The 25167-nt window shown below is 38.5% G+C and overlaps 3 protein-coding genes across 3 annotated transcripts; 2 read left to right on the top strand and 1 right to left on the bottom strand.

Annotated features, from left to right (window-relative positions):
• Positions 1-350: 350 nt before the first annotated feature.
• On the bottom strand, positions 351-3085 carry LOC117566017 (zinc finger protein 773-like). Its single transcript, XM_034245449.2, has 2 exons — positions 2600-3085; positions 351-2535 (listed from the first exon to the last, which is right to left on the bottom strand). The coding sequence occupies exons 1-2, from the start codon at positions 2993-2995 to the stop codon at positions 1231-1233; spliced, it is 1701 nt and encodes a 566-aa protein (XP_034101340.1). The 5' UTR covers positions 2996-3085; the 3' UTR covers positions 351-1230.
• Positions 3086-6441: 3356 nt separating this feature from the next.
• Positions 6442-19791, top strand: LOC117564392 (uncharacterized). Its single transcript, XM_034243115.2, has 5 exons — positions 6442-7193; positions 17331-17460; positions 18358-18698; positions 18768-18933; positions 19005-19791. Exons 1-5 carry the CDS (start codon positions 7068-7070, stop codon positions 19112-19114), a joined length of 873 nt encoding a protein of 290 aa, XP_034099006.1. The 5' UTR covers positions 6442-7067; the 3' UTR covers positions 19115-19791.
• Positions 19792-20235: 444 nt separating this feature from the next.
• Positions 20236-24262, top strand: LOC117564381 (secretory carrier-associated membrane protein 5). The gene is made up of 5 exons (XM_034243104.2): positions 20236-20531; positions 20776-20994; positions 21201-21402; positions 22128-22257; positions 22336-24262. The coding sequence occupies exons 1-5, from the start codon at positions 20463-20465 to the stop codon at positions 22742-22744; spliced, it is 1029 nt and encodes a 342-aa protein (XP_034098995.1). The 5' UTR covers positions 20236-20462; the 3' UTR covers positions 22745-24262.
• Positions 24263-25167: the final 905 nt, after the last annotated feature.

The raw sequence follows: 25167 nt of genomic DNA, 5'->3' as shown, positions 1-25167 counted from the left end.
ACTATTTTATACCCTGTAAATTCGATATATAATTGCATTGATATTTGGAAATTTTAACTGAAATTATCTTGTAAAAAGTTCTGCTATAACATCTGCATCCCCGTTAGGCGAGGAGATATCTAGAGAGAGAGAGAGAGACAGGTAAAGAGAGATCAGCTCTTATCTGTCCTGCACACAGATGCACTTTTCATTTACATTAGCGTCAGCATTTGACCATGCGCACTAGATGGCGCCAGCTTAACTTCCGATGCACTGCTTGACGCTAGACAAAGCAGTTTCTATGCAGCGAATAATTACATAGAGCTATGCAATTATCTGAAATGCGCAATTGAAGTTGAAATTATTTTTCGATTTATTTTTATTTCAAACGTCACTCTGATTGTACAACACTTTTGCTAAGCAGATAAGTGGTGTAACTTAACAGCTGTGTTGTGGGTTTAACTTCATTTTTCATACAAATCGATCTAACTAAGTATATATATTATATTATTGCCGACTCGATAAAAATAAACTCTTTGTGCGCTTAATCTAATATTTATACATATGTATGTAGCTTTAAGCTAAATCGAGTATTTGAGTAAATAAGCTCTATTTTGCAATTTACATAATTTGATTCGCAATTATATATAGAAGAAACTATTTACAGTATATCATTTGATACTTTGAAAAAGTTTTAAAAATAATTGTGGTATAATTAAGTTGTGGAATACTTATTTACAGGTTGATAGTTTCGATCGATATCTATTGTGTGTTTCTGGGTAAATTTCATATAGTATAAGTGCAATTTACTTAAGTGCGTTAGCGAAGATTGAGCACATAATTTTTATTTAAAGCAAATGGGACATTCTGATCAATGATCAATGATCAATGATCAGTATATCAATTTCAAATTCGATCCTGTACAACTTTCTTTGTTGTTTTTTTACACTTGGAATTAATTCAGAATTGCATAAGATTCATTGGTTTTTCAAACTTACCAAGTGATAAATTATTCATCAATCACAATGACAGAGTTCTCAGTTCTTTTGACGAAATGAGTCACTACTCAAAATTAAACAATGTTGCCTTCATGGCTTCTCTTTGATTATAGCTCTAAGAAGTATGCTATAGATTTGGGAATTAACTGCGAATTGCAGTTAAATGCAACATTTGCTATACAACTTAATTGATTGCATTTGGTTGGGATGCTAAAGAAGTCTCTTCTTTCACCACCTCCAACTGCTCCTCCATCTAATTTTCCTTCTTCTTGGCCACGCTGCGAAGTGAACCGTCATGCGACTTCATGTGTCCTTTGAGTCCGGCATATTGAGCGAATCGCTTGCCACAGACCTTGCAGCTGTAGCGCTTGAGTGCGGCATGAATCTCCTTGTGCTGGCGCAAATACTTGGCGCTGGTGAACGCCTTGTTGCACACATCGCACACCTTGTCGCGCACATTGAGATGTCCCTTCATGTGATCGTTGAGTCGCGTCCTCTCGTAGAAGATCTTCCCGCACACCTGACACTTGCCCGCTGGACGTCGTTCGTGGCGCCGTTTGTGGCGCTCAAAGAACGAGCAGGTGGCAAAGCGACGGCCGCAGACATCGCAGCAATAGGGCTTCTCGCCGGTGTGCTGACGTCGATGCACCTGCAGATCGGTGGTGTTGGCGAAACGTTTGCCACACTCGTCGCACGTCTGCGTAAAGTCCTGCGTGTGGCGGCGCACATGGATGACGCAGTTGTCGCTGCGTGTGAAGCCGCGATCACAGAACGGACACATAAACGGCAGACTGCCGTCATGTTCCGCCAAATGTACCTTGTAGCGATCCATGCTGCTCAGCAGCTGATCGCAATGCTGGCACTGAAATGGTGGCATGTGCGCGTCGAGAAACTGCAGCTGCTGCTGGTAGCAACCGCCGCGTGCCTTGTACGTCAGTCCTTTGCGCTTGCACTCGTAGCGACGCGACTTCTCCTGCAGAAACGAGCGTCGCATGTGCTTGATGTAGCGCTGCAGTTGCGACGGCTGCAGCGTGAGCTGCAACTCGGTGCGGCACAGTTGTAGCAACTTGTTTTTGGCCTCCACACGCACATGTCGCAGGCGGCAGGTCAAGTCCTGCATGTCCCAAAGACGCTGGCAGCGTTGATACAGCTCAATGAACTTCACATTCTGCTCCGCCGTCAACTGCGGCACTGGCAACGCTGCATTCAGCGTGTGGTTCGCTTTGCGGCGCGCATTCTCGCCCAGAAAGCTCAGCGCTTGGCAGTACCAGACCTCAGCAGTGTCAGCGTCCGCTGGCTGCCGCTGCCTGCGACGCTGTTCATCGGCGTAGACGGTTCGCAGCTGCTTTGTCAGTTCGTTAATCTGCTGTGGCTTCAATTGCTGCTCAAATTCTTCATTCAACTGATTGGCAATCTGTTCACAGGCCTCGCCACGTTTCTTGTAGTTGCGATACTCGAGCAGACCGCGATCCCACAGCAGCTGAGCTGCCTTGTACTCTGCGATCAGAGCGTGCATTATGGGATGCTCTTTCAGCCAAAAGTGTGAGACATCTGTGGACTGCGGCGAAGTGTTCAGTGTTCAGTTTATGCAGCAATTTGGCTAACTACAAGCTGCCACTCACCGCAATGTCCAGCTGCTGCCCAACGGCGTCTTCGATTTCACTGTCACTGTAGCTGGTCATATCGAACAGCTGCTCCGCTTCCACATCCGATTCAGACGCTTCCTCCTGGCAGTCCAATGGATCCATCTCCTCCAGCTTTACAGGTTCAGTTAACGGCTCTGCTTCTGCTGTAGCAATAGGCTCACGTTGATTGCTTCGTGTTTGGCGCATTGTCGTTGATTCTGGCACATCGATTTCGATCTTGATCTCCTCAGCATGCTGTGTCTCCAAATGTCGTTTGAAGTTGTGAAAGGCGCTCGCTTGATGATCACAGTAGATGCACTTGAAGGCGAAGCTGCGTGTCGTGCGTTTGCACTGCCACACGATCTCGCCACAGCGCTCATAGTGTGGCGGCATTTTGAGGCGCCTCACAATGTGAAATCTTAATTATTGTCAACAAATTCCAATTGTTGAATTTCCAACATACGACATCAGCGTGACCGATGCGCGAAGTTCAAAAAAGTTCCATTTTTTTGACGAAAAATATACCAAAATATACTACACGTTATGGATAAATTACTGTGCGATTAGTAACGCATGCGCTGATAAGTATGCTATACGGATGTAAACAAATCGAAAATTTATCGACAATGTTATCGACACACCTTGCATATAATTGTTTAAATTTAAAAATGCATGGAAATAGATTTTCATGGTCTTCATCTATATGTTAAATTATTGCAATTAACTGTCAATTACTTTTTAATATTAATCGCTTGAGAGTTGTAGAAATTTGCGGAACAGACGTTCTCTCTTTCACACGCCTGGACAGCGCTTTGGCGACTTTCATGCGCAAGCGTCAAGGGTCAACAACACACACACTGACAAGAGTGTTGTGTCTGCGCGTGTGTGTGTGTTTGTGTGTGCTTGCGTCTGCTGTTGAAGGCGTTGACAGCGACGCAACGCGACGCGCGACGTTTTCGGCGTTGACCGTTGCGGTCACCTGTTACTTTCACTGCCAAGCAAAAGACAACAACGAACACGTTTTGTATTTGTCCAATGGCCAAACAATGCAAAGTTATTAAAATTACAAAAACGCGTCTGGCTGGGAGCTGTTTATGGAATGGAAAGACAGTGGAACAGCCGGACAGACGAATTGGAAGCTTAACCAATAATCGTACATATTAGCGATTCTCTGTGCAACGGAAGTCTTTTCACTTGTCGCGCTCTCACTTTCGTTGTCAAATATTTAATAATATTTGTGCTAAAATGTGGCATTTAATACTGCCCCCATCGCATACATAATAATCAAGCAGCCACAGCCACAGCAACAGCAACAACAAGCCAAAACTGGCAACAACAACAACAACTTTGTACTTACCACAAACTCGACGCTGTGGAATGCAAACGGCATGCGAAAAGAAAACGAACTATGGACAAATTGACAAGCACACAGACACATGGACAGACTGCTTGACTGAGTGACTGACAGACAGGCACAGACATGTTTTGGCCAGCGTCAAAAGCAAACAACAGAAACAACAACAACAACTTTAGCAGCGACAATTGAGAATTGCGCCTATCCTGTTTCATACTGTTGATACACCCGCTATCAAAATGCCAGAGGGGTATTATCTGTTAGTGGCAATCGCAATTAATAAAAATTGTATTAATTTTATATAGTTTATATTAATTGTGACCCATAAAAAGATTTACCCAGCTTTAAAATTCCATCTCTCCATATAAAAAGTAGAAAATCATAATAATTTTTTTAATGAACTTTCAATAAATATTATTAATGAACTGACAATAAAAGTTAAACGACTGTTTTAGCTCTGTAGTAAAATGTAATTTAATACTAGTAATTTAAAAATATTTTAAATAAATTTTCTTAAGGATTTAAGGATAAGACAAATTGAAAACAAATTTTACATATTTAAATGGAATTAGTGAATTTAATGTAGCTAACTAAATATCCATTTTAACCTTGATTTTGAAGTTTATGTATGATTACTTTCTTCAATAATAATGAGCAGTTTTAAGTAAATTCCACAGTTGTATTTGAGAAAATATATAAATATTAAGTAATTAAATTTTGTTTAATTTTTTCAGCTAAATAATAACTATTTAATGCCTAATCATTAGAGTTCAAGAAAAAACTGAAAATAATATAGAATATTATTGAAAAACATATTTTATATAGTTTAGTTACGCTAAGATCATCTGGTAACCTTACGTCGAGCATACTCAACAGTCGCTTTCTTACATATTTTGTTTGATACTTATGTATTTATCTAGGTAATTCTGGTATTTGACCAAGAATACACTCACACAGATCTATGCACACGCATGCACACACACACACACATACACAGATGCATTGGCATCGAGAGCGCGCCCAAAAATGCAATTGAGAAAAAACCCACGCAATAACTAAAAACCCAAAATAGAAGACAACTATAAAACTACTGATGGCAACAACAATAGCAACAACTGAGAAACGGCATGCCAATGCCAAACACACACACACACACACACACACACACTTACATATGCACACACACTTGAAGAAACACATACCACTTGCTGTGCTGTGAGTTGTTGCTTACCTGCGCCGTCTGGCAGAGCGACATCGACGTCGACGCCAACAGCGCAGTCGCAGCATCTCTTGCTGCATACAGCTGCAACGCCATTACATTATTTGGCATTACACTGCGAGAAATACTTTCCAAATACTTTAATACAATATAATTCTTTTCCGTTGCAAATTTTAATTACAAATGACATTAACAATTAATTTGATTCGAAGATTTATTTTAAACTCTCGTGCAATCGATATGCAGTCATCATTTCACATCCAAAGTTTTGCATTTTCCCAATTTATTTGCAACGCCTTTTTATCCTATAATTAACATGACAAATAAATCACAAGCAGTTTAGCTAAATATAATTTATAAGAATGCCTAAAACGCATTCCACACATAAATTAAATGTTATTAAGCCACAAATTAAAATAGCAACATTTTATTAATATATAAACAACTTAATGAAAAATATAGCAGGCAATAAATATTAATAAAGTCGACTACAAATGTGGTATTAAATTATTTATGCATTCAAAAATGAAGATGTAAAAAAAATGTATTTGTTTTAGTTAATTTATTACTGTGTACATTCGCTGTTGTGAATATGGTAATGTGAATAATCTTCAGCAATATAACAAAAACCATAAAAACAAAAAAAAGTAATAATTTCAATAAATCAACACAGAAAGACCAACAATTTTATGAAAGTAACAACATGAATTTAATTTGATAAACAGAAACAATTCTAATGATGTTTTGCGATTTTTGGCTTATTAATTAGAAAGTGAACAATAAACTATTAAGCTACTTAAATAAACACATGTAAATTGATTTCTTGATTAGAAAGTGAACAATAAACTCTGAACCTACTAAAATAAAGTCCAGCCTTTATAAAAATCTACGAAGTTTCATGAATTTGTTGCTGTGTATTTTATAGTTCACCCTGCTCCTGTTCCAGCAAAACAAGAAAAATATCAACAGGCTGTTACAACAAAAGCAAGTCCAAAAACGCCGTCGTCGTCGTCGCCAACGAAACCAACAACGATCGAGTGAACATTGTTTTTGTGATTTTCTTCTTGTTTGTCAGCCGTCGTTGTTGTTGTCGTTGTTGTCGTTGTTGTGCGCTGTCTTATCCAGCAGGTAGAAGAGCCGGGTTGCATTTTCAGTCGCAGTCACTGTCTGCGCAGACGTCGACGTCAACGGCGACAGCGGCAGCGACGTTCGTTTGTTCGTCGTTGAGCTAAGCTGTTGAAACTTGGCTCAGAGTTTTGGCGTTCAGTCCGCTGGCGAACGTTGTCTTGAGCGCAGTTTGTCGCTGTTTCGTTTGTCGCATTAGCAACGTCTTTAAACGTGTCTCAGTGTGTGCGTGTGGTATTTGTTGTTTCTATTTCTGTGCACTACGTGAGTGTGTGCGTGTGCGTGTGTCGGTTACTGTGCCTGTCTTTACTTTGGCTGCGGCTCATTCCCGTTTGCTATTTGCCGTTTGCCGTTGCTGCTGCTTGCTAAATCATTATACACGTATTTATTTTTTTTCGTGATTTTTTTTTTCTGTGTCGTCGCTGCCGTAGCAGAGCAGCTAACTGGTTGCTGGGCATCACAAGCAAGGCAGAAGAAGCTAGCTGTGAACACAAAAGCAACAATAGCAATAGCAATAGCAACAAAAAGCAACAACCGTATTTTTTTCGTGCGGAATATCATCGAAGACGCAACGCCAGAGAAATAACCGTTTTTCGGGCAACATTAACATCAACATAACAGAACAGAAGCAACAGCAGCAGCAGAAGCATCAGCGTTAACAGTGCATTAACAGATCAGCAAAAGGAGCTTTAACAGTGCATTAATAGCTGCAACAGAGCAGCCCAGACACGCATTAACAGCGAAAAAAAATATAATCATTATTCAAAATGCCCTGCTCGGCTGTAACGCTATCGATAGCGACGATCTGCGCTATCATCGCCACAGCGCTGCTTGCGATCGCCTTCTCCACAGACAATTGGCTGCATTATGATGTCAGACGCAATCAGATACAGGTTAGTGTAAAGCGTCAACAAAATGACAGCAGCGCAGTTCTCTCATATCTTATATGCATCTTCAATCTCCCATTATATCTTGTTATGCATACACAACTTTGTATGCGTGTGTGTGTGTGTATCTTGTATCTCACACCCCCGCTTAAAAAGACGTAAGACAATAGGTTCAATCGAATCAAGGCCTCGGCTTCAGAGAGAAGTATAATAGTACATAAGCCATAGTCAAAAATAAAGAAGAAGTCAAAGTGGAAGTCACAAACTACTGAGCTACAATGGGCACAGACATAATATCCAGTTATGAAATTCGAAAAGAATAGTTGACAAGTTTTATTATTATTCAATTTACTATTTCATTGAGGTGTTATTTAACAAACCATATAATAAAAGTTACAATACTTCATTTAATTCAATATATTTTATAAACAAACAAAAATAGTCTGAAAGGCTATTATTGGGGATCTAAACTATGATTATATTATATGGATTAAGAACAAAGTTGATATTTTCCCCTATAATTTACGTTTTATATAAAAAAAAAAACAAGGTTAATAGGCTCTTTCTCACTTTATTTTTAATTAAAGGGTTGTAAGTACTCAAATACAAATAATTTGTACACAGTACTTAATAGCGTGAAATTCAAACGTGAAGTTTCAATTGTTTATACAAAATTTAACAATTTTTATTAAAGAAGTTTCTTAAATGTATGTATGCTTTGGTAAAAAACATAATGCACAAATTGTTATGCTGGTCATAGACACTTCTATTGTGTTGTCTCAACTGCCCACATGATGTAGTATAGCTCGCCCAAATTTGGCATACAAATTGATTTCGGTTTCACAAGGTTCTTTTTTTGTAATTTGCGTTTATTTGCCTGTTTTTTTTTTAAGTAATATTTTTTTATTACTGGTTTTTATTTATATTGTATTCGTCTTTAGATATATTATTACTGTTTACGATCATGCCAAGTACAGTGACAATTGAAAACGACAACAGAACCGCAAGTGCTGCCCACACAAGTTGGAGAAATATCAAATTGTTTTGATTTGTACGCGTAACCGACACCTAACTGAAACGGGGATCAGCGAGCAGCGAACATGTCCAAACGTGTTGCAAACGGGGTTGTACAATTAGTGAAGTTGGTACAATTACAGCAATTACACCAGTTTTGGCGGGCATTGGAGCATTTCAAAGTTGCCTAGATAATGAACGTTGTGTCCCACTGTGCCTTGCAAGCACTGTTCGCTGCAATGTTGAACGTCGGTGGCAGCGACTGCGACTGCGACGTTGACTTCGACAGCCACAGAGACAAAGACAGAGATAGCGAGAGCAGTAACAGTAACAGAAGAAATAAGGGCATGGCGCAGCGTGTGAGGCATATGAAAAGAAGAAAGGTCGAAAGCAAACAGCAACAATAACAGCAACAACAACTACAGCACGATCATGTGAATGGGCTGGGGGAGTTGGCAGCGGCGGGGGGTTCGGCTGCTTGTCCGTTAACGCTAAACTTTCTACGCGAGCGCTTAGCCAAGCCAAGCGATGCGACGCGCCAGCTGGGAACAGAGGCGGCATACAAAAGAAGAAGAAGAAGAAGAAGCAGAAGAAGGCGTTGAGGGAGCTGCAGAAGAAGCCGCGGCAGCAGCTTCAGCAGCGGCAATTTCTCATTTTGCATGTAATACACATGAAAACAACAGCAATAACAGCAAACAGCACTTGTGGCTGCACTAATGCGACAGAGAGCAATCGAAAAGGAGAGAGGGAGAATAGAAGAGAGCCAAGTTGAGGGAGAGCGCCTAAATTAACTTCATGTGTGCTTGTGAGTCTGTGTATGTGTGTGTGTGCTCAAAGTGTACATACCTCGCATACCTGAGCAAGTTAAACAGCGTGTGCTGGAAATATTTGCACGTTTTGCGACTTTGGCTTTGCCGTTTGACGTTTGGGCTACTTGGCGCGCTCGCTTAAAGGTTAATCCTAACAGCGCTGCAGCGTTGCCAGCTCGCTTTACAATCCAAGTAGCGAAGAGCGAGTGAAACAGACACAGACGAGGAAGCTGAGCTTTCTCAAATGCATTTTGATAATTAATGATGCAGTTGTTCTCACTCACACACTGCACTTATTAAAAATATTAGAACCCTTTGAAAATATATTGTACATACATACATACAAATGTGTGTAATTAACAGTTGGCATATCGATGGCATTATCCGTGTCAAATTCAATTGGTTCGATCAGATCTGCAGCTGGCAGGTTGCATGACTAATGGATTCCAACTACCTGAGCAACTACAATGGGGGGATGTTTAACTTTCGAATAACCTGAAACAGCAAGTGAGGTTATGGTTATTATTATTCTATTTTTAGTCTAGTTTATGCACAATTATGTAAAAAGCATTACGTTTAGCGCAGAAACTAACAGATTTTTGTTATTGTTGTTTTTCGTTCGTTCTTTGTGGTTGCTTTATTTCATTGTATTCTTAGAACTCCATCTTGGCGGATTACTGTTATCAGCAAAATACAATTGCGCTCTCTCTCTCTCTCTTTCTCTTTGGCTGCTTTGTGTTGCGTTCAAACAAAGTTCAAGCGCTTCATAGAAAACAAGAACTTCAACTACAGCAACAACAACAACTTCTTGTTTTGTTGTCGGACTTGCCTCTGCTTCTTTTTGCTTCTACTTCTACCACTGCTGCTTCTTCCTCCTTTGATTCTTTCTGGTTTTTAGTAGTTGTCGTGAGAGAGAGAGAGAGACAGAGAGAGAGAGAACGGAGGAAGCTTATAGATAGATGTGTGTTGTGTTGTGGCAAACAAAACTGGTTTTGAGTTTTCACTCGTTTTCAAGTTGCTCAAAATTGGTATGCAATACCCGTTGTATCGTTCCTAAACCGACTCGGCACGAATCGGATCGGATCGGATTGGATCGCCGGCAGCCCTAAGACAGAGAGCTTGTCGTCGCCGTCGCCGTCTTCGTTGTCATTATACCCGGCACATTTTGAGGGGCATCTTGGGGTGTTAAAAAGTTGGAGAGAAATTGAAGTAATTTTCTATTTAATTTTGCTGTTCGCATGGAAGAATACTGATATATTTACTTTATATAGTACCCCAAACCTGGAAGTACTTTGCAATCTTATGTACCGGGTATAAAGCAGTTCATCAGTGTCACTTGTCGCTGTCTTGCTTATTGTTTGTTTTCTTATTTTGTCAAAGCCAAGTCGCAGTTGAATCCACAATCCCCGATTCACGATCCAGTCCGATTGCCCGCCAATCCAATTGATGAAACTGCGCTTTTGGCCAGCATTTTTTTGTTGGGTTTTTTTTTTGTTTTTGCTTAGCTTGTTCACTTGTTTGGCTCGGTTCGATTCATTTCGTTTCGTTTGTTTCGTTCGTTCGTTGGCTCGTTAAAAGAGAAAACCCTTCTATCCATTGCACTTACTGTCTTCGTTTTGCTTGTTTTCTTTTTTTTCCCCATTTCTTTTCTTTCATTTCATTTCGTTTCGTTGCCGCTGCAGCATTGCAAGCGCCATGTGTGTGATGAGAGCAGAGGGAGTGGTGAGTGGAGAGTGGAGAGGGGAAAGAGGAGCTACCCACCTCGCATTTGGTGCTGCCTCGCATTGTTGTCTTACGGGCATTGCAACGATCGTCAACTTTTTTTTTGTGTTTGTGTGTGTGTGTGTGTGTTGTCTTCGCAGAGACCCCGAAGAAACGTAATGAGAAATGAATAGAAATGAAAAGCTGCTGTTGTACTTACTGACTTGTTGTTTTTACCTTTTTCCACATGACGTTTTCATCAGTCTTTGTCTTTGGTTGCTTTAGTAGTTAGTTTTGGGATTGGCGCAATGTTTTTTTTTTTTTTGTCTCTCCGCCGTCTCGTCTCGTTTCTTTCATTTGCTTTTCAATGAATGAATTTCGTGTCGTATGTTTACGCTTACTAAGCGCTTTGATTTGTCAAGACGAAAGCAGCGAAACACATGTTAATTTGAGACACCCTGAGATTAATTAAGCTTTTGCCAAATTGCTCATACGCCAAGTGTGACCAGCATTTAAAGCTGAAACAGCAAAAGCAACGACCCAACGACCGCAATCAAGCTAAGATTTCATTTGTGTTTCTCTTTTTCCCTTTTTTTTGGTGTATACTTCAAAGTTTCTCAGGGCTGCTAAAATCAAAGATGGATATGTGTGTAGATTTGATACTTTATAAATGTGTGTTCCAAATATGCTACAGTTTCGGTTGATAAGGATCAAAGAATATTATTCCAAAAGATTCGAGAAGATTTCATGATAAGAAGCAATTTTATGTACTATGTATACCGAAAGTTGTTTTGATTCTTTTATAGGATTCGTTTAAGATTTTGAAAAGATCTATTGATAAAAAAAAAACAAAAATTAGTTGGGATTATCTATGTAAACCTTAAGATTCTGTTATTTTTAATGTCATTGATAGACAGATATTGGTTAATATTTTCTGAGCACATAGAATAATAATCGTAGGGTATCTAGTAGTTAGGAGTTTCCTCTACTAACTAATCGATTATTAATAAATCTCATAAATTCATTTGTGAAGCGTCAACAAGCGACGACTCGTTTGAATTTGCGAGAATGTCTGCGCTGCGCATCATTAACTGGTTAAATTGTATTTTATTTTGCTGACATCATGTGAAATTCCAAAATGGTATATCACCTCTATAAGTTCCCCCTTTGTCAGCCTCTCTCAGCGTTCTCCCTGTCGAGAACCGCGCTTAACGCATTTGCATAAAGTGAATTGCATTTGGCGTTGGGTTTCAGCTGACAACTGGCAAGTGGCAACTGGCAAGTGGCGACTGGCTTAATCAGCACCTGGTGTTTGGTTTGCTCTTGGCCAACTCCAATGACCACGCCCCAAAAAGGAATGTTGGTAATTCCCGTTGCTGTTAGGTTATGTTACAGTTAGGTAACAATGCTTCAACTTTTGCACTCTTATTTCCGCAGTGAAATGCTGCTAAAACCCAAATTGTGCTATTAGTAATTTTTATTTCTTTTTGTATTTTCCGTTTTTGGCACGTTTAGAGCTTTCGCTATGGTCATCATTATCATAAGCATGCGATGTTCTCAAGATTCCCCAGATTCCAATCTTTCTCACACACATCTCTTCTGCAGCTCACTTCAATCGTAATTATTTTGGTCACTTGAGTGTGCGATTTCAAACGCTTTCGCTTCCTACAAAAAAAACCACAAAAAAACACATGCCTCGATAAGCAATTTTGTTGCTTTTCTTTTTGTATCTCTTCTATGATTTTTTTTTTTTTTTTTTTTTTGGGTTGAACAAACATATAATTGAAATTGAATCGTTTGGGAGTTTTGTGTTTAATGCGCGGCTTTTTATTCATTTTTGTTGTTGTTGTTCATTGCTGCTGTTTTTTTGATTTGTTTCAAATTTGCGCAAATTTGGCGCCGACTTCCGTATCGAAGATGTTAACTCGTTATAATCATGGTGTTTATTGCTGCTTCGATTTGCGGCTTGGAATTTGAGTCCAAAGTACGCACATTGTCTGCGCGTGTGGAGGTAAAGATGCGATTCAAGTGGAAGATCTATTGTCAATGTCGCGCTCCCACGACCTTTGCAGAGTCAAACAACAACATCTAGACTCTCGAATGGCAGAGTTATAAAACAAAGTCAAGCCAAGTCAAACAAAAAAACATAAAAACAAAAAAAAACGAGAAACGACAACCAGCTAAAAAATGTGTGCACCAAAAATAATTGCCATGCATTCCAAGCCAAATAAATTATTCAGAGACGAAGCCAGCGACAATATTGGGAGTGTTTATACATACATATACATATGTGTTTTTTTTTTTTCGTTGCTCAGTTTTCTAATATGCCGCACCCAAAAAATGTGTCGCCTGCATTTTGAAGCTCTCTCTCTCTTTCTTAGCTGGTCTCTCTCTCTCTTGAGAGTTATTTCGCTGGTGTCATACTGTATCTTTTTGCGGCCTTGGATCAAGCTTGGCATCCTGCACCACGTAGAACTGATCCAGTTTGCCAGTTGCTTGTTTGCCAGACTTGACTCGGCTTTTATCGCCGTCGATTGGCTAATCACCAACATCCGCTCATCTCCCCGTCTCCCTCTCTCTCTCTCTGGCTCTCTGTCTGACGTCGCAGAAACTCGTTTGGCCGTGTCATAAAAATAGTTGTGCCTTATTAATATCAGCTAGAGCTAAAGCTAGAGTCGCAGCTGCCCAGGCGCCATGTGCTTGCTGTCTATGATCTGGCAACTGCAAAACTGGTAACAATAGACCCTGCACAACTGTAGACACACATGTGTCTATAGTGCATATATATTGCGTACTTGTTTAGGGTCTGTACAATCTCTGGAACTTGTCTGGAAAGCTTTTGCTTCCTGATATGTAAGCTGAGACATTGCTAGCAAGATAGTTTGTTAGTTGATTGATCGTTACCATATTGCAGACTATATATTTCCATTTCTTTAGTATTTGATTCCATTTAAGATTGAAGATCGGCTTAATATTCATATAACAGTTTTGCAGTCTTAAGATAAACCCCTATATGTAATCTGAGACATTGCTGGCAAGATCGTTTGTTAGTTGATTGATCGTACCTATTTTGCAGACTATATATTTGCATTTCTTTAGCATTCGATTTAGTTTAAGATCGTCTTAATATTCATTTAATAGTTTTGCAGTCTCGAAATAAGCCTTTATTTGTAAGCTGAGACATTGCTGGCAAGATCGTTTGTTAGTTGATTGATCGTTACCATATTGCAGATTATATATTTAACCTTCGATTTCATTTAAGATTAAAGATCGTCTTAATATTCATGTAACAGTTTTGCAGTCTTAAAATAAACCTAAGCTAAGGCATTGCTAGTAAGATCGTTTGTTAGTTGATTGATCGTGACTATATTGCAGACTATATGATATATTTGCATTTCTTTAGTATTTGATTCCATTTAAGATTGAAGATCGGCTTAATATTCATATAACAGTTTTGCGGTCTTAAGATAAACTTCAATATGTTATCTGAGACATTGCTAGTAAGATCGTTTGTTCGTTGATTGATCGATCCGATGAAGAACCCTAAATTCGAACTCGAATTCGAAAATAGAACCAACTTTATTGCCAACACAAAGATTGCAATGCCTTGAACGCTTTTAGATAGATTTCTGTGTTTAAATTTATGCAAGTATGCAAATAAAACTTAAATATAAAACAAATACGTTTTAATGGTAGATCATAAACGAAGATTGCTTGCTAAGTAGTTCTAATAAAAAGCTCAAATTATGCAAGATTAATGAAAAGCGACTAAATTGGGGAACTATCTTCTAACTCCGAAACGAGACGTGATCTAATTTGAAGATTGATTTTGCCAAATATTGAATAGTCTTCGATGGTCTCTAATCTTAAGCTGTCGATTGAAGAACACGTAGTTGGACACGAGTATTTGGCCCTCTTTTTTTATGAGGGGGGCTGAGTCACAAAATATTCAACAATTTGAAATGGAATCACGTTTCACACGTTTCGCGTTTGCCACATGAGATTCTACATTTGGTGTGTTTCATTTTGGGAAAATGTTAATCAGCTACTTGAGTGGCGACTTTCTGAACCTCTGCCCCCTGCCTCACTATCCCTCTCTTTCTGTCTGTGAAAAGAGAAAAGTGTTTTGTCTGCCACCAACCAAAAAAAAAAAAAAAAAGTAAAATAAAAAATAAACGCGAAACGTGTTTTACTTTATGTCCGGTACTTAAATAACAATGAAACGAAAGAAAAGTTTACAAATTTGTGTTTTCATCGACAAAACTCTGGGGCCCGAGTCAGTCTCATATTGAAAACTCGCAATCGGAACTGGAGAACTCGACTTATGTAAATTATTTTTGGATGCTTGTGAAAAAGGTTTTTCGCTTACGCAACACACACCAAACCGAGGGCTGAGTTCAAAATCATAATAATAAAAAACAACAACAACAACAACCACATTTTTTATGGAAAAAGAAAAGGAAAAGCAAAGAGAAAAAGCAACAAACCCGAACTGGGAACTGGAAGGTGTTGCCCATCGCCCAACAGAGATCTCTTATGAAATGCTTGACGCGCCTCGCTTAACATTGGCCAGGTCTTGTCTTGTCTTGTGTTGTGTTGTCTTAAGTTGTGTTGGGTTGTCTGGACTGGTCTTTTATTAGCGCATTGCCTTCCACAGCGGATTAATTTTGTAACTTTCTTATGAAAGTCTTGTCAATTAAGGGCTCCCAACTGTGGACGCCGCCTCCTCCTTCTCCACGCTGGTCATGGCACTTCGAATCGTTTAATTTATGGCTGCTTGGCAACTTGCAGTTGCAGCAAATTTGTTGCAAACATTAGAAAACCATTCAGCTGGAGAGCGACTCGATGGAATTAGTCGTGTGCAGCAGGCCGCAGAGCAGAGCTTAGAGCTTAGAGCTCCTGCAAAACGAGACCATCTCTCATCTCCCATCTCTCGACTTGGCATAGTCAGCTAATTGCTGAGGTTACGCACAACTGGGCAAGTCGAATAGGCCCAGGAAAGCTCGAAGGTCGTTTCTTTGTAGGCACTGTGAAAGCTCTGAGAAGATCAATTGAAAAAAGCTTTCAAAGCACACACTTCTAGTCTAATAACCACTTTTAAGTGTAGGTTATAGAGTATCATATGATTTTAAAGATCAATTGAGAAAGTTTTAAAGCTACACACTCATCATATCAAATCATATCATATCATTTCATAGATTGAAAATTAAACACTAATAAGATCAATGGAGAAAGCTTCCAGGGAACACTTCAAGTCTAATTAAAGGGAATGAAATGAAATGGAATATAAAGGAATAAAATAGAATAGATTGGAATGAAGTGGTATATAGAATAAAATGAGATGGAATGAAACGGGATAGAATGGAATGAAATGGGATATAAAGGAATGAAATGGGATAGAATGGAATGAAATGGAACAGAATGAAACACTAATAAGATCAAGATAAGATGTAAGGAAAGCTTGTCAAGTCTAAAAGCGCTCCCTTATTGATCAATTGAAAACATTTTTATGGAATAATCTCTTTAAGTCTAAGTACAGGTTGGGAAAGATTTTAAGGAACACTCGCTTCTAGCACAATTATGCGGAATGAAGAGTCGTGTCATTTGAAATATGTTAAACTAAACACTAATAACAACGCTTAAGAAATTTTTTAAGACACAAGACAAGGGCATAGAATATTATTTAATTTAAAAGATTTGAAATTGATGTCTTTTAGATAAATGATAAAAGCGTGGAAAGCAAGGTAGAGCAACGCTTTCTGCACCTTTCTAGATCTAAACTGATCGAATTTTGACAAAACTAATCTAAGATTGACCTAGATCATCGGCTGCGACCGATAACGAAAGTTTCGTGAAATGACTTTCAAATGCAGAAGATGTCAGCTTCAGATTCGATTTCTCGCATGAGAGAGTTAGCAACTGTGACCTCCAAAATGATTAGCTGAGTTCTCATCTTAACAATGGAGACAGATTAAGAGAGAGAGAAAACCTTCGGTTGTAAGTCTCGCAATGAGTTTTGCATGCACTAGTACTACGACTATTGTATATAATGACGTATGAGAACGTCGGAACGTGTTTATTTGCCACATGATCTGATCACACATACTTCTCAGTATTTAGTAGTGGTTGTAACACAGTTGGGGCCCATTGTCAGAGAGCTATAGTTAGTAACATCCGTGTATCATTAAGACGAAAGATGACCGGATGATGATCGACAGTCGACAGTCAGCAGTCGACAATCATCACATTAATAATAATAATAATAGTAGTAATAATAAATGTTGTACACACAAATACAAAAGTGTCTAGTTGAAATCGTAAGCGAAATCTTTTGTTGCGACGCCCACATGCGGAACTGGTTCTCGATGAGATCGATCTCGATTGTCGATCTTTAGATTGTCGTGAGTTACCTGTTCGCTGATAAACAAAGCAACCCAAAGCAGGTGGCAATGATACGCATTATATGTATGTGCAAATGTATGTGTCTCTCTACACCTTCCCCCTCTCGAACTCCCCCAATTTTGTTGTTGGTGTATCTGCGCATAATGTCGATATAATGTTTAATCTTTGGAGAAGGTTAACCTGATGTCTAAACTCGTTTTCTTGTATTTCCCTTTAGGCCTTTGCCGCCAAGCACTCGGATGCAGAGTCGCTGCTGCATAACATGAATGTGAAGTATTATTACTATACGAGAACCCGCGGATTGTTCAGGATATGCTATCCCAAGGAGCGACCACCAGCATCAGCAGGTAAACCCAACTATTTCACTTTTTTTTAATTATTCGCAGCATATGAAGCTTGCTGAAATCGGTTAACTATATCATATAGTAATATAATTAAGATATTAATAATGAAATTAATCTATATATCGACTTATGTTATTATTCAATAGTCAATCATATTATTATCGTATTATTAAGATATTTAAATTAAAGTTCGTCCATATATCGCTTCAAGTTTATTAGTCAACAAATATATGTTACATATTATTTCTTGATTTATTTTGGATATTGGCACAACAATTTAAATATTAAAATTCAAATTTGCTCTTAATAGTTCGGATCGGTCAACTAAATCCTACACTTCGTTAAATGTCACATTTGATTAAGATATAGTAACTGAATACAAGAATTGAGTATTTTTGTATTAGTTCTACAGATAAGAAATAAATAGATTATAACTATTTATAAAAAAAGTATTTAATCACTTTATAATGCAAATGAAACTTGCTGTAGATTTTTAGTTGTACTTTAATTATTTCCTAAATTAAGCCGGTTCGCTTATCTATATTCTCTAGAAATTGGTCAAATATCATATATTTGTACCATTTTGAAACTAAGTCGAAGCAACAAGTAGTTCTTGTTAGAAGAATATACCTATACTTAATATATATGTTATCTTGTTAGTTTAAAAATTTGTTGTTTTAAATAATTTGCTGCATAAAGCAACTATCCAATTTTTGCTTTTGCTTTTGTGTTGTGTTTATAGAATAATGTTTTATATAAGTTCAAGAAATATCTTAGACTTTTTCTTATTATTGTTACATTACCTTATCATATATGTTTAGGAAATATTCAGAATATTCATAAAAATAAGTTTGATTAATTTTGCAAAAATAAAAATCTTATTAACTTGTATTCCATTAGTTCCCACGTATTTGTCGCCGATTGAGACACACTGCTCGAACATTGACTATTTCCCGCAAGTGGAGGACGACAAGATATCGAATGAGGATGCCACATCGAGACTGCATTTGGCTCGCTCCTGCATTGCGCTGTTCATCATCAGCTTCGTGACGATCTTCTGTGCGTTCTGGACGGGATTGTCGGGCTGCTGGAAGCGATCATCGGGTGCCATAACTGCCACATCAATACTGCTGCTGGTCACATGTCTGTTGGCTGCTGGCGCCATGGGTCTCTGGCATACCGTTGAGTTCTTTGAGAAGGAGAAGGTTGTGGGCGAGGATTACTTCCAGCAATGGAATACGGTATGTGAAGATGACCACTTTGTTGACCACTTTGATTATGCTAATCTCTTAAAATCTGTAATCTTTTAGGTGCTGCGCGACAACACAAAGGTCGTCTACGATTGGTCGTATATTGTGGCCTGGACAGGCATTGGCACTTGTCTCTTGGCTGCCATTCTATTGTCCGGCGCCGCTGTCTGTCTGCGCAATGAGCGCGAGAAGGAGGAGCAACTGAATCTGCAATATCTGATGCCAGGTAAATGACGAAAGTGAATCGAAATTGTGTGTGTTGTATTAACTGTTTTTCTTGTTTTCTGTTTTGTGCAGTGTACTCGCAAAAGCAGCCCCCGTATCCACCCTATGCCAACTATGCGCAGCCACAAATCTATCCGGGTCCCTACTATCATGGCTCCCAATACGGACCGTATAATTATTAGGCGGAGACAGAGCAGTCAGTGGAGCGACATCGACAACGAAATGCAGCTTATAACGAAAGCAACGAGGAAAGCAACATCAACAACAACAACAAATGAAGCGAACAACAACAGCAACTTTGAAAGCAATATTCGTTTAGAAATCACAAAACAAACAGACAAAAAGATCAAAAGAAAAAGACAACAGACAACAGACAGCAACAGAGGTCGGGTTAGGTCGAATTTCGAATGTCTCCTTCTCCAGCAGTTTGAACTGTAGTACTGTCAACCTTACGATTAGCCACGAAGCAACGGGACAAGTTGCAAAAGTATGAATATATATATGTATGTTTTGCAATAATAATTTATTTCTATTTTTGTCGTTTGTCTCGCTCTCGAAAGCTAAATTACCCCCACTTACACATACAACAATTAAATATAACTTCTATATCTATACATACATTTTTTTTTACTTTACAAAACAAATAAAAAAACAGAAAAAAAAATGAAGAAAAGCTAAAAACATTAGTTCATAGTCTATGTAGCGCTATATATACTTACATTAAACACATATACAACTTATAAACAATTGTATAGAGTCAAAATGCGTCAAAGTACGACGATGTATTTGGTGCGCCAATTTCGAAAGCAACATAAATATATGAAGCGAAGGAGAGGAGAGGAGTGGAGAGGAGAGGAGAGAAGAGAAGAGGAGAACAATAAAGAGTTAATTTATTATAGCATGTAACACGTACGTGTGTAGCTTATAATAAATATATATTGTATGTAATAATTAATATTTTTGTATCTATAAGCATAATTTTTTGTATATGTATATGAATGTAATGAGTATATCTTTACAAATGTGCGCGCATCCAGCGTCATTTTGTCTTCCAAGTACATCAAGTGCGTGTGCAAGTGTTAAGCTGTACTTTAATGAATAAAAGTTTCTGTACGTTATGAAAATTGACATTTTTGAATTTACATTTATCGATAATCACACAATGCGATGGTTTTTCTCTTTGCTGCATATTGTGAATTATATCGATAATCCGATATATCGATATGCGATAATTACCGTACCTAGCTATCGTGAAATCGGTTAATTGTTGCATTCGTATTGAACCACTTAGCGCATGCGGTCACACACAATCCCATACAGCAAACTGGTCACATCGAATCGCGCAACTGGTCACATCAAATTCCGAAAAATCGTCACTCAAAAGCAAAAAGAAAAAAATAGGAAAATAGAAAAGACAGCAGAAAAATAATTTGGGCGAACAAAAAAAAAAAACAAAAGTGCAAAAGTCGTGTGGCACAAAAAAAGAAGAACAAGAAGTAACGACTACAAACGACAACAGTAACAATAACAATGTCAGGCAACCGTCCCGATAAAAATCTATTTGGCGAGCCCAATTTCGATTTGGATAATCCATTTGCGGTAAGAAGAGTTGACAACAACCCGACACACATACACGACGCATAGAACTGCTCGACAGTGTGTGTGTGCTTGTGTGAATGTGTGAGTGGATGAGTGTTTTAGCTGCAACGACGACACAACTTGTGCATATGTGTGTATATAAGTGTGTGTCGTGGTGTGTGTGTGTGTGAGCCGCCTACACATTGCTGCTTCAAGCTACAATGACTAAAGTTCTCCTTCTATGTATGTATTTCGTTTGCATTAGGATCCCGCCATACAGCAGGCGACACGCATGTCCACCAACGTGTCGCTGGAGGATTACAATCCGTTCGAGGAGCAGGCGAAGCCACAGCTGCAGATCAACTCGACGAACACGGCGGCCGTGGTGCAGCCGCTGTCACAGAATGTGCCGCCCCCGCAGCCAAGTTCGTTGGGCGCATCGGCGCCCAGCACCAGCATACAGATCACATCGGAGGAGCTGCAGGTAATTGAGAGCAGTGCTCCAGTTAGAGCAACGACGCCGACAATCACGACGATGACGACTCGCATTACACAAATATGCGGTTTTGTTGCATTGCTGCATTGCTGTGGCTTGCCACATATTTGTCCGTCTCTCTCCGTCTCTGTCTCGCATTTGACACCCACACTCACACCCACACTCATATTCACATTCTGTTGCATTTCTTACAGCGTCGCCAGGAGGAACTCGATCGCAAGGCCGCCGAACTGGATCGACGTGAACAGCAGCTGCAGGGCAACGTGCCACAGTTGAACAATTGGCCGCCGTTGCCCGATAACTTCTGCTTGAAGCCTTGCTTCTATCAAGACTTTGAGGTCGAAATTCCGCCCGAGTTTCAAAAGCTGGTCAAGCACTTGTACTACATCTGGATGTGTAAGCATTTCCATTCCATATATTTATTATTGTTATTATCGCCATCGTCTTTGTTATATTACTCTGTATATACCCATATATACGTATGTATATTGGGAAGCCAATACTGATAAGACCGTATTAGTCATCATCGGCCTTTATAATCGGCAAGCTTTTGAACACTATGAGTGCACGATGATGGTGACGATTATAGTTATACTTTACTTATAAAAGAAACTCTTGATCCTGGCTGAACTATGAACCCAGCAACCAAATAGCAGGTGCTGGAGATCAGCAAAGCTCAGAAGATTTGCTTAGCTTATAAGTTGGAAGTTTTCCCAAATGTAAATTGATTTATGTTTATATTCGGGTGCTGAAATTCAAGAACAATGTTTATCAGGGAAGATTTGTTTATCCTCATAGTATTTCGTTTGCATTTCAACACCGGGACGATCATAGTTTTATGTAAAATATGGGAACTTATTTATTTCAACTATAAGTGAATTCCTAACTGATTGATTAACTGCTTAAACTATGAACCCAGAAACTAAAAAAAGGCAGCTAGAGATCTGATATTTATATAGCTAGTAAGATTTGCGTTGATGGTAAGCGGACTTTGTGCAAAATACATTTGAAGCTTTTCCCACTTGCTTAGCATTCCGTCAGCATGCTAAATAAATTTAATTAATTTCAATTAGATTTCTATTAACCTTTCTCTCTTTATTTCTTCTCTTATTTCTCTTTAGTCTACACTATGACGCTGTGCGCCAACATTATTGGAGGTCTCATCTTGCTCTTCCATGCGGGCAACATTTCCAATCTGTTCTTGGCCATCTTCTACACTGTGCTCTTCACGCCCGCCTCCTACGTGTGCTGGTGAGTCGATAAATTTGTGCCTTCCATCTCTCTCTCTTCCACACAATATTTCATCTCTTTCGTATTGACGTTTTGCAGGTTTCGGCCGGCTTATAAGGCATTCCGCAACGATTCGAGCTTCAATTTTATGGTCTTCTTTTTCGTGTACTTCTTTCAAACGGTTTACACGGTCGTCCAGGCCGTTGGCTTCAATCAGCTGGGCTACTGTGGCTTCATCACGGCCATCTCGCAGTTCGATAGCACAGCTGCGGGCATCGTTGTCGGCCTGTTGCTGCTGATCATTGCGTTTTCGTTCGCCATCACTGCGGGCGCCAATGTGCTGATGATCATGAAGATCCATTCGATTTATCGCAGCACTGGCGCCAGCATGGACAAGGCCAAGGCTGAGTTTACCACAGAGTTTCTGCGCAATCAGCATGTCCAGGAGGCGGCCTCCTCAGCAGTCAGTTCGGCGGTGAATTCACAGTTCAACAATAGCAGATACTAAACACCAGCAGCAGCAGCAGCAGAAGCAGCAGCGGCAAGCAGTAAGCAGCAATAATCAATCCGATCAATCAATCAAGCAAACAAAGCAAGCAACCAACCAATCAATCAACCAAACAAACATAACAAGCACAGCAAGCAGAGCACAGTGAAGCAGTAATCGGGAAGCAAAAACCAGACCAAGTTGAGCCACAAAAAAAAAAAAAAAAACGATGATAAACACCAGCGTATAACAAACGTACACACACACAAGAATATATATATATATATACACAATATATATATATAGATATATATTTCTATATAGACTTAAAAGCAAAACATAAAAGCAGCAACTAAAAACTAATTGCTTTGTGGATAAAACAATTCCTACAATGCCGTCGTCCTTATTACAATTAGCAACTACTGTAATGATTAATCTATGATATAGAACACACACACACTTTAAACACACTCTTTAATAATCGATTATGATGAAATTAATCTGCAAGCAACTGCAATTTTGTAAACTGATACTTAAACTACAACTTGGAAATGGTAATCGCAAAACAAATGAAAAGAAAACAAAACAAACACAAGAAAAAGAAGAAAAAAAAATCGGCGCACGTTGCCTTCGTAGACATTCTGGCCTAAGATTTGCTGAAACGCAATGATAAAGCACTTAAACGCAAGCAAAGTAAATTAAACTAAATAAAAAATATAAAAAAAATAACAAAAAACAATAAATTATAAGTACGTATATTTATGCAAAGATGCTTACATATTTTGTGTTTCGCAAAAAGTGTCCTAAGAAATTACTAAGTTATGAATTTATAAATGCTTTATTCAACTTTATCAAAGCCGTGGATCGAGAAGGAATTTCGGATACGCTCCTCTCTTCCCAACAATAACAATGCGCAAAAACGAAACGTATAAAGTTTATTAAAATTAAAGCTATTTGTATGTATAATGAAAACGGATAAAAAGAAAATGAATAAGAAAAAGAAAATGATAACGATAACGATAAAGATGCTGATGATGATGCAGATAAGGATTATGATAAATGCTGCTGATAATGATGTTTTCTAGTTGTTTAAGTCGAAACATTTATGATATGCATAAACCATAATACACACACACACACACTCACACCCAAAACATACACACATACATCTCTACATCTAAATGTATTTAAAGCGTAAATTATACAAACTTTTATCTTTATACTACTATATAGCAACAGATTGCGCATAGTCTCTCTACATATGTATGAGTTATTATTATTATTATCATTGCTGTTGTCCAACTCCCACATCCCACCTCCCATCCCCCATCTCCCTCTCCCCTCCCTATTTACCCTACTTATTACCCTCCTCATTCCCATTCCCATCACCCGCCTTCCACATCGCCTCACATGTAATGTCGTGTCGTGTATTTTGTAATTGTAATTGTTATACATATATAGTATATATACACACATTTAGTATATACATATATATACTAAAATATCTATGAATACAGCATATAAATATTAACGACTAAATTGTGTTTCTTCTTCTTGTTTTCGTGTTTTCGTTTTGCTCTTTTTTGCGCTTGTCTCCATTATTGTGTTTTCGATATTGTGTACTCGATGTGATTCAAGCAAAAAATTCATTGTATTTAATGCAAAAATAAACATCAATATTTCTAGACATCACTTCGTATGTGGAATGTGCTTTAGATGAATATCAAAATCGATTTTGTTGTTTGAAATATCAAAGTCAGAGACGATCATCAGTTCAGTTTCAGTTTCAGCATTCTTATTTAACTTCAGTGAACTATTTTCAATAGAAATGTGATTTCCACGATGACTTAATTGCTTCTATAAATAAAGCGAGTGCGAATGAATAAATTTCAAACTGGTTTTCACTTAGATAGAAGCTTTAGTTTAAGTAGCGAGAAGCATCTGAGAAATTTATTTTTTTTGCAACCTGCAAAGTATTTAAATGCCAGCAGCTATAATATTAATAACTGCTTCTTTGCGTGTTATTTATTTATCTTTTGTTTGAAAATGCGCAACTGAATAAATATTTAATGGTGAAGTCAAGTTTGAGGTATTTAAAGGTTTTTATGTTTCTAACCAGATCAATGCAAAAATTGTGTGAAATTCTTAAGTCATTCGATTACTGAGCATAATATGTAGTAATATCGACTCTCTTCTTCTGAGTTTATATATTATATTTATTGAAAAGCTTCTTCTACTGATTACCGTGATTGTTGAGTCTAAGGGTAAACTTAACTAAACAGAGACTTAGCCAAAGCTCTACAAAAACTGTTGTGATTGTTGCAATTGGCCTCGGATACGATGCAATTGGATTGGGATTAAAAAATGGAAGTGGAAGTGGGAGGAGATGAAAGAGATTGGCATATTTATAACTAAAACGCTCGTTAAAAGCATTTTTTCCCTCT

This window comes from Drosophila albomicans, chromosome X (assembly GCF_009650485.2).
Source record: "Drosophila albomicans strain 15112-1751.03 chromosome X, ASM965048v2, whole genome shotgun sequence".
Classification (NCBI taxonomy): Eukaryota; Metazoa; Arthropoda; class Insecta; order Diptera; family Drosophilidae; genus Drosophila; species Drosophila albomicans.
The sequence above is the reverse complement of the archived record's forward strand: the minus strand, read 5'-3'. Positions and strand labels throughout refer to the sequence as shown.